This window comes from Nansenia antarctica (assembly GCF_963989245.1).
Source record: "Nansenia antarctica genome assembly, chromosome: 3".
NCBI lineage: Eukaryota > Metazoa > Chordata > Actinopteri > Argentiniformes > Microstomatidae > Nansenia > Nansenia antarctica.
In genome coordinates this window covers 56322655-56332654 of record NC_137688.1, presented here as the reverse complement: position 1 = coordinate 56332654, position 10000 = coordinate 56322655, and the positions used below count along the sequence as shown (strand labels likewise).

The 10000-nt window shown below is 47.5% G+C and overlaps 1 protein-coding gene across 1 annotated transcript in view; it reads left to right on the top strand.

Moving 5' to 3' along the window:
• Positions 1 to 10000, top strand: part of rev3l (REV3 like, DNA directed polymerase zeta catalytic subunit) — a gene marked incomplete at its 5' end in the record, with an annotated part of 63997 nt that overhangs the window by 47797 nt on the left and 6200 nt on the right. Inside the window, 10 exons of the mRNA XM_080525333.1 lie at positions 1 to 3050; positions 3163 to 4025; positions 4385 to 4470; positions 4774 to 4899; positions 5133 to 5313; positions 5458 to 5569; positions 8388 to 8503; positions 8986 to 9104; positions 9396 to 9514; positions 9931 to 10000. The exon at positions 1 to 3050 is cut by the window's left edge and continues 806 nt beyond it; the exon at positions 9931 to 10000 is cut by the window's right edge and continues 72 nt beyond it. Coding sequence (XP_080381459.1) covers positions 1 to 3050; positions 3163 to 4025; positions 4385 to 4470; positions 4774 to 4899; positions 5133 to 5313; positions 5458 to 5569; positions 8388 to 8503; positions 8986 to 9104; positions 9396 to 9514; positions 9931 to 10000 — 4842 coding nt within the window. The remainder of the gene's footprint in view (positions 3051 to 3162; positions 4026 to 4384; positions 4471 to 4773; positions 4900 to 5132; positions 5314 to 5457; positions 5570 to 8387; positions 8504 to 8985; positions 9105 to 9395; positions 9515 to 9930) is intronic.

Below are 10000 nucleotides of genomic sequence, written 5' to 3'. Positions count from 1 at the left end.
AACTGCCTTACCAGATCCTCCAAAAAGGTGGTGGGGAACAAGCTTGTTGACGGCTGTAGTAAGATAGAACAGGCGGAGCCACGCAGGTCCAAACTGAAGCTGGGTAAGAGGAGGTCTGGCGCAGCACCTCAGAGGTCAAAGGGAAATGCCCTGGAGAGCCCAGTGTCTGATAGCCAGGTCAGCACAACCTTCACGTCCATCACGCCTGTCTGTCTAAAGAGAACGGACACAGAGGAGAAGCCAGTCACAGACGAGCAGCCAGTCATGAAGGAGAAGCCAGTCACGATGGAGGAGCCAGTCACTGAGGAGAAGTCAATGACTAGACCCACAGAACCATTGCCAGACCCCCCTGTCTCTGTCTCTATCCCTGTCCCTGCAGGTCCCACTGAGGCCTCTGTGGAGGGCAGGCTGGCCCCACTGCCGGAGCTCCCAGCAAAAGTAGTCTACACCAAGGCCTCAGGTCTGCCTGGCAGCAAATACACTCTGAGGGCAAAACGCAAGATGAGCTACGACAGTGAAGACGGGGAACACTCGGGCGCCTCTCGTGTGAAACACCCTCTCTCCCTCAGAGACAGCCTCAAAGACAACTACGTCCTCAGCGCACAGGAACTCAAGTATCAGAAACGACGGAAGATGTCAAGGAAGGAGCCGCCCATCATCATTAAGTACATCATAATCAACAGGTTCAAAGGGCAGAAGAACATGTTAGTGAAGATGGCAAAAGTGAACAAAGATGAGCAGCGGGTGATGCTGACACCCGATAGGCTAGAGCAGTACAATAAACTGGCCCCCCTCAAGGAATCCTGGCCCAAGGTGCAAGTGTCTTGTGTGGCCAAGTTTCCCCTCAGTGAGCCAAAAGCTAAGAAACAGCCCAAACGCAAGGCAAAGGTCAATACGACAACAAAGAAAATAGTCAGTAGCCTTCCTAAAGCCACAGTCACACGGGGTGAGAGGGTAAAAAGGACTAAAGGCTGGAGAACCTCAACTCTGCCCTCTCTGCCTTGCCCTCGCCCGTGTTACTGTGAACTCACAGATGACCATGACACTGAGTACACTGATGTGATGCTGGGACTGGGTTATCTGTCTGACAGAGCCCCCAGCCCCACAGATTCAACACCACCCCGATGTTGGTCCCCTAGTGACCCCCTCATGGACGACAAATCCTCTGACCAGTTGATTAACCCATTAAATGACCCCTGTCTCAGTTCCGCTTGTCAGGAAACCCCCACACAGTCCTTAGGTAGAGGTGCCCGGAACCAAAGTCGGACAGCCAAACACAAAAATATAACCTGTTCAAAAAAACAGACTAAGTCTGCTAGCAAGGTTCCAGAGGAGACCCAAGTGAGAAAGGAGAGCACGAGAAGTAAAAGTACTGGTGGACCTCCGAGACGGAGAAAGAAAGATCCAGAATCAACTGAAGGGACTAGTGTGGATGGTGGCTCTTTAACCACTACGAGACCTCGAAGGCTTAGAAAGAAGAAGGTTGAAAAACTGGACGACCCCCCTGTGGTCAGAGACTGCGAGACTTCCCAGCTCCTCTTCCCAGAGGATAAGCTGCTGTCTCTTGATTCTTTGTCTGAGGCCATCCCGCCCTTTCAGCAGCCAGCCAACAAAACAAGCCACACCCAGGAGAGCTCCCAGACTGTCTCTGGCTCTACAACCCTGTCCCAGTTCATTGAACCAAAGTCTGAGGACTGTGAGACTTCTATAATGGAGTTAAACCAAAGCGTTGCTGCTCCCAGTCCCCAATCACAGCCAGACCCACTTCAGAGTGATGAGTACTCTTCTTTACCAAGTACTCAGGTCTGTACTGTAAAAGCAGAGATTACTCCTGAGGAGTGCACACCCACTCAGGTGAAGTCCCTACCTGTACCCGACAATGACGGCGCCCCAAAAGCAGGCTCCCCCCACACAGGCCTTAAAAACGGGGAGGTACCGCACCGGTCTGAGACCCCCTCTAGCCTCGCTGTGCTGAGGAAACTCCTTCAGAAGAGGCAGCAGGGGCAGTGTCTCCCTCCTCAGCCAGTGGGCACAGAGAACTCCACCACAATTCTGCCCTCTAGCACTGCACCAGACCCTGCAGCCAAACCCACAAAAGCCAGGCGAGTGCCGTCCACCACCCCACGAAAGCCCAGGCCCCCCAGAACTACAACTCCCAAGGAGAAGAAGCCCAGGGGCAAGAAAGGCAAGAGCACTCTTTCTCAGCCAGAGTTACCCGTCAAGCAGGAGCCCACCATGTCAGACGACAGTCCAATATTTCTTTCAGACCCAGGTTTGGACAGCTGCTACTCTATAGAGGACAGCTTATCCCCAGAACTCCCTCACAACTACAACTTTGACATCAACGCCATTGGGCAGACTGAGTTCTCCAGCCTGTATATGGGCAGCCAGTTTGTTCTTACTGATAAGAACCTGCCTCAGAAGTTCCTGAGTGATGTGACTCAGGAAGCAGACCTGTCCCTGGTTCTGGGGTTTGAGAATAGGCCTGGGAGGTTGCCTGGGGTGGGGGAGGAGATCCAGAGGGGGTCAGACTGGAACAGGGGTGGATCTCTCAGTCCTGACCTCTTTGACAGGTCAGAGAACGGTGAGGTTGTCTCCAATCATCTATCTCCTCTGGACTCTGAGAGGATCGTGAGGAGCAGAGAGTGGGGAACCTCTCTAGGCAAAGTCCATGGCTTGAGCCATTTCCAAGGATTTCAATGTGAGAGAAAAGAGCTGTTGTTTTCTGCCCTTGACCCCATCTTACCACTGCCTTTAAGCTCGGTGTCTTTCGCAGACAATGAAGGGTCACCGACAGGGGATCTAATGGAGGGGAATGATGCACTAACGTCAACCACACCGAGTAGTTCTCCTCGCTCAGTCGGCTCTCTGTCACAGGTGAGATCCAGTCAGCTCCTCAGGGGGGCAGGCGGAGCCCACATACTCAAGCCTCTCATGTCACCTCCCAGCCGGGATGAGATTCTCACCACTCTCCTTGACCTGGAGATGTCTGAGGCCACCTTCCAGGAGCCCTTCTGCAGCGACCCCTCAGATGCTCCAGGGAAACTCAGGTAAGATCTCATAGCTTCTGTGGTTTTTAAGCATACAGAAGGTGACACATATGGCCGTGATGGTATAAAATTATGTAATGATTCAATTGTGCCATTTGAAAATCTCCTCTAGGGAGGTTGGTGGACGGAAGCTGACGGTGGAGACCAGACTGGCTAAGGAGCTGGCGGAGTTCAGCGGGGACCTGTCCCTGGAGGGGCTGCAGTTCTGGAAGACAGCCTTCTGCGCCATGACCCGTCCTGGCACCTCTCACATACTGGGAGCAGAAGCCTCCGAGGCCACCAACCACAAGGCTGAGCTCAGTCCCTTTTCAACCGGGGACCAAAAGGTCATCCTCCTCCCCTGCAGGAGTCCACCGAGCCGGGAGCGTGTCCAGCTATGGCTGGAAGCCAGAAAACAGTACGAGCATCTGCAGAGGGGGAGGAGAGACATGGGAGCACTAGGGAGGCCAAGGTTAGAACAAGTAAGAGAGGAGCCAACAGACAGGACTGCTACCCTTCTTTGCCCGGTAATGACTGATGAAGGGTTTCAGAGACCCTCAGACGTAAGGACTCAAAGGGAGAGGGGACCCAGTCTGTCCCTACATATATCTCCTGTTAGGGGGGTGCAGACTCAGGACAGCCCCAAAGGGGTCAAGCCTGTGTCGGGCATGGGTGTACCAGAACCCGAGGAGGAGTACTATGCTAAATCCATCTCTCCAGACTCGCCAGAGTTGCCACCGTGGCAGAAAACCACCCAGCCCAGCCCCTCAGGGCCAAGTGGAGTGGAGGAGAGGACAGGGTCAGCTCTGGAGCCGCTGTCACCCAGGCTCTGTACCTCACCTGAGAGGAGAGAGGAGAAACAGGTCCTCAGTCCCTCTCCTTTCCCCGGGGATGAGGAAAGGACCAGCCCGCATCTGCTCCACAGCACCCCAGTTCTCAGGAGACACAGCCCCAGGAGTGACTCAGAGCTTCTGTGCAGCACCCCTGGGACCGAAGGTAAGCCCTGTCCCCCCCACAGGCTATTAGCAGCTATCGCTATCATCCTGCCCTGGTAACGCATGAACATGGGAAATTACATAAGCGATAGCATCCGCTCCGACTGCCGTGAGCTGCTTCTTTTTTCTTCTTCTTTTTTTTACTGGCATTTCTTTCCTCAAAGTGTGACATTTTTATGGCTGCTATTAAAGACTGCATAATTGACTAATCAAGCGTACACGAACGGTTAATCCGTCATGGTTATTAATTGAATTTGTTTTAATGTGAATCTTCTGCCCTGAAATTGTTTTGTCCTCCTTATTATTCACTGCACCTCCACTGCTCAGGTAACTTTGGTTTTCTGTCCTGTCCTCTCACAGAGGCAGAGTCCGTGTCCCAGAGGCTCCAGCGTCGGAGAGGCCACACAGACGCCCTGAGGAGAGTGCTACTGACCACACAGATGAAGGTCAGTCCAAACACTGACACTTAAGTCCTGTCTCATTTAGACCACTCGCTTCAAATAACGTATTTAGACCCCTAGGTCTCAATCTACCTTCATTAGAAATGTACAGTTTCAGGATAATACTGAGATGGCCCAAAACTAATGTCAAACATTTACCTTTGATCTCGTCACCTTTTTGTAATGTATCATTACTGAACGGAAATGTCTGTAATGGCTTTTAACATTTACTTAATGCCTTATTTCAAATTCTATACTCTCTCTTATTCAAATTGAAATTCCTTTTTATTCCTTACCTCTCAAACCCAGAACCAGTTTGCTGCTTTGAATGTTCCAAAGAAAGACAACTCTCAGATCGAGGGCCCAAGCATCAACAACTCATATGGTTTCAAAGTCAGCATGCAGAACCTCCAGGAAGCTAAAGCTCTGCATGAGGTGAGGATACACACACACATACACACACACACACACACACACACACACACACACACACACACACACACACACACCACACACACACACACACACACACACACACAGAAACTCCCTTTGACTCTGCTGTCTACATACACATACACTTCAACAAGGTGCTGTGCAGGATGCCGTGACACTGATGAAGGGAAGGTAATGGGGAATATGCCATGGGTTGTTTTGTGTTTCATCTCCAGGTGCAGCACCTGACGTTGATCAGCATGGAGCTTCACGCGCGGACACGGCGGGACCTGGAACCCGACCCGGAGTTTGACCCCATATGTGCCTTATTCTACTGCTTAAGCTCTGACTCGCCTCTGCCAGACTCAGACCAGACCCAGCTGACAGGCGCCATCGTGGTGGACAAAGACTGCCACGGTGATCGCTTGTTCTATCCCATCGTCGTCATCCGTCTTACATTGCCGTCTTGTTTTATCTGACTATCTGGGAATAATGGTAATCTGCTTATATTTGAAAAGACGGCATTTGTGACGTATTTGTGTCTTCTCTTTATCGTCACAGATCACAAAGGTACAGCTCCCCTGCTGGTCAGATCAGGAGTTTCAGGACTGCAGGTCACCTATGCCGTGGATGAGAAGCAACTGTTCCAGGAAGTCATCACTGTAATGAGGAGGTATGGGATCATCATGTCCTTGATCCACCTATGGTGGGGTTCGGTTTTCAGAAGAGATCTTAGATAGTGTGGTTTTATATAACAGTTGTGTAAGATTTAGCTGGATGCTCATGTCAGAAGAAAGCCCAGATTTCCCACCATTGACAGAATGTCCAGTACTAGAAATGTTATTTAAAGGTGTCTGATAACAGGTCTTTTATTTAATGTTCTCAGTGTTTCCATTGTGACCAGTGTTCAACATGTCCTATGTATCCTGTATGCCAGGGGTGTCAAATTCAAACTTACTGAGGGCCAAGCTGAGGTTTGGGAATACAATCTGGGGCCAGACATTTATAAGTAGGCTAGTAACTGTATTAAATAAATAAAAAATATTGCATGGATGCACAGATATTATCCAATAATTATCTAATATTATGCTTTTTCCATGTTTGTGGGTAATTCTTACCGGCAAAACTGATTAATAAAGCAAAATAGTATTTATCACAGAAGTAGCCTACTTTTGTCTGTAACAAAATAACAAATACCATCTTTGTTACCAGCATTGATTAATAAAGCAAAATAGCATTTATGAAATGCTGAACATTTTTTTTAAATAAAATAACTTCACAATTAAACAAAACACATTTGCATAAAGTATTTGTTACCAGCAAAACAGATTAATAAAGCAAAATAGTATTTGTTCTGAACAATGATTTTCTATAAAATGATAACTGCAGTTAAACAAAACACATTTGGATCACTTTTTTTTTCTTTTTTTTTCTTCTTTGTTTTCTTTATTCAAGGGACAGTGCATATTAATAAAACTAAAATAAATTGTAAATATGCCAGAGTTAGTCCAAAAGCTAGTTTTCATCCGCAGTCCCTATGCCATGATGTTGTATACGGCTCCCTGGAGGAAAAAAGTACAAAAGATAAAATATAAGTAGACCTAGGCACAAACAAGTAGACAGGACAAGCATTTAGCTTAAGGGCATAACATAGGTGGTTAAAAGAGCAAACATTAATCATAGGCGGTTAAAAAGAGGGTACATATAAGCACGGTAAGCAGACTAAAAGCAAGCAGCACAGACTGTACAGGTAAGACATGTTAGGCGGTACACAGACATTTTTACATAATGACATGCATGTAGCGTACAAGCATGACATACAGGTATAGGACAGGACATTTCAATGTTGACAGGTGTGTGTGTTGATCATCCACTGTTTTAGGTGCTTTCTAAATGATTTAAAGGTGCCTAATTCTTTGAGGTGCCCTGGAATCAGGTTCCATTCTCGTGATCCTCTAACTGACCAGGCAGACTGACTAAAGGCACTCCTCCTAAATGGGATGGTGCAGTCCCCTCTGGTGACCCCCCTTGTGGTGCGTGCTGTACTTCCTGGTGGTGAGGTGAAGGTGTTAAGTGGTGGTGGGACTAAATTGTGGATGGTTTTATAGACAAGGCAGAGGTTTGTGTAGGTTTTCAGATTGTCCCAGCTTAGAATGTTGTGTTTCTTCAGTATTGTGCAGTGGTGAAAGTGTCTTGGCTTCTTGTCTAGTGTTTTGATTGTTTCTTTGTATAGTGACTCGAGTGCTTTGCAAGTTGTGGGATTTGCTTGTTATACAGTAGTTGATGTGTGTGAAGATCATGGCGTGGACATACATGGTAGCTGCCTCTGTTGACATGTAGTCCCTTATAAAGCGGAAGTTGGACAGATTGAACTTGACAATTTTACAGACCTTTTTGATATGTGCCTTAAAAGTGAGGTTGGAATCTAACAGCACCCCAAGATATTTAAACTCGTTCACAACTTCCCCTGAGACAATGACATGTGCCTCTTCAGCAGAACGGTTTGTTTTGGTAAAAAACAGGCTGACCGTCTTGGAAACATTAAGTTGGAGACGACAGTGGTTCAACCATGTCACAGTACTTATTCTTTAACAAAAAAACTAATACGGTCAAAATAGTCAATGCAACAAGTCGTATCTCGTTTGTATGGCTTACTTTGGAAACTTGAATACAACAATAGGTCCTATAATGCCAAGTCTAAGCAAAATAGGCATTGTGCTTTTTAGTTCAACAAAAAGTCAAACAACCTTCAACAACAAAACATGTTTACTCGCTTAAACAGACCGTGTGAGGGAGCTGTGAATGCAAGCTTTATAATAGTGGAGGACATAGCAACAGAATGTAAGCCGTTCACAGAGGGAGAGTTTATTAAAAATTGCATTGAAAAGGTATGTGATGTTGTATGCCACGACAAGAAGCAGGCATTTGCAAATATCAGCATGGCCTCGAAATACCGTGGCTAGCTGTGTGAATGAGCTGGCCTCCGACTTACAGATCCAGCTAAAAACTAAAGCCAAGAAATGTGTTTCGTATTGTTTAGAAATGCCTCCAAAGGTAATACTCTGCCAATGCCAATGACTCTTGACAAAAGACACACACGACACATTGGCCTCTGTTTCCCGTTTTCCTTTTTTATTCTGTTTCCCATCTTTGTTGAAATTGTCTATATTCATTGTCCACTTTTCTTTTTTGGCCATTGCTTATGCTAGCTACTTTTGGAAAAGTAGATTCATTTACGTTGTTTATATGGTGGCCTAGGTAGTCCATTTGGCCTTTATTAATTCTCTGATAAAAGCGGTGGAGCAGTGGAGCGTTCAATGTTGTATTGTCACAGATGTAAATTTAAACACCACTGCATGGGCCACATTAAAATGTTTGTCAGAATTTATTGGCAGGCCGGGTTAAAAGTCGTTGTGGGCCGTGTCTGGCCCGCGGGCCTTATAATTGACATGTGTGCTGTATGCTAATGTGAGGCCCTCCTCTCCTGGCAGGTTTGACCCCGACATCCTGGTGGGCTACGAGGTACAGATGCGCTCCTGGGGCTACCTCCTCCAGCGGGCGTCAGCGCTGGGCGTGGACCTGTGCCAGCAGCTCTCTCGCGTGCCAGGTAGGGTGGCACTAAACCTGTCTTGGCATAGCTGCCCGCAACACAGCTCCCTCAGTTCATTGACCTGCGATTTAAAAAAGAGAAGACGAATAAAGACCAAGCACTTTCTCCCCAAAAGAGAGCAGTGACCTGTCGAAAATCCCAAGCTTAACACTAGTGTTTATTGTGAGGATAGCTGCATATTGTCTGTGAGTTTTTTTCAAAAGTAATTATGGGTGCATAATGGTGTCTGGTAGTGTGGGCTACTGAGATTTAGCTGAATTACATTGAAATAATAAGGTGCTCATGTGTCTGTGTTTGTGGTCATGCTCGTCACAGTGTCAACCAGTACATTTGCCCTCAAACAGAAATGTCGGTCTTTAATCTACCCTGCCGGTCTACAGCCAGCTGTTCCATTGGGGATCAGCAGAGCATTTGTCTAAGTTGGTGGTGTGGCATGCTCCTCACCGGGGGCTGTAACTGTGTGTGTCTGTTGTCCTCAGGCGACTCCAAGGAGAACCGCTTTGCTGCAGAGAGGGATGAGTACGGGGCTGACACCATGTCGGAGATCAACATCATCGGACGTATCGTTATCAACCTGTGGAGGATCATGAAGACAGAGGTCACTATCAATCACCTATCGTAATAATGTTATCAACCATAACCACTCTTACTCTTTTGCTTCTTTTCCCTCCCCCTCAGTGATTTCATTGAGGGCACAGCTGCAGATACTTTAGATATGACTGTTCGCATGTTCTTGTTACCATGGTATTTGAAGTGTGTGCGTGTGTGCGTGTGTGTGTGTGTGTGTGCGTGTGTATGTCTGCGTGTGTGTGTGCGTGTGTATGTCTGCATGTGTGCGCGTGCGTGTGTGTGTGTGTGTGTGCGTGCGTGTGTGCATTTGTGTTTTCAGGTGACGTTGAACAGCTACAGTTTTGAGAACGTGGCCTTCCATGTGCTTCACCAGCGCTTCCCCCTGTACAGCCCACGCACCCTGTCTGACTGGTTCCACCACAACACAGACCTGTACAGGTGGGCTCCGTCCTCCTCCTGGACACACTCACACGACTGCCCTCGTTTTATACACTCGCATTATTCAGCCCTCATCGCTCTTTGTCTGTGGTCCTCTGTGGCTCAGTTGGTAGAGCTCATGTAACTCAATGTAACCCACAGCGGGTTAGATTCCTGCTGGGACCATTATATCAATGAAAAATGGACACACTCACTGCAGTGTAAGTCGCTTCGGATAAAGCTTCAGCTAAATGGCATATATTGTCTGTGGTACCATTTGACCAGATGCGTGATATATAAGAAGTTGATTTGACAGTATTCTCTGCTTGCTTGCTCTTTTTTGTTTGCTATATTTTCATTCCGTCTTAAAGAGTTCTGAAATGTAACTTTATCTGGAGTGTGTCACGTTGTTTAGGAAGTGTTTTTGTGTTGTACAGGTGGAAGATGGTGGACCACTATGTGAGCCGGGTCTGTGGCACCATGCAGCTGCTCCAGCAGCATGACATC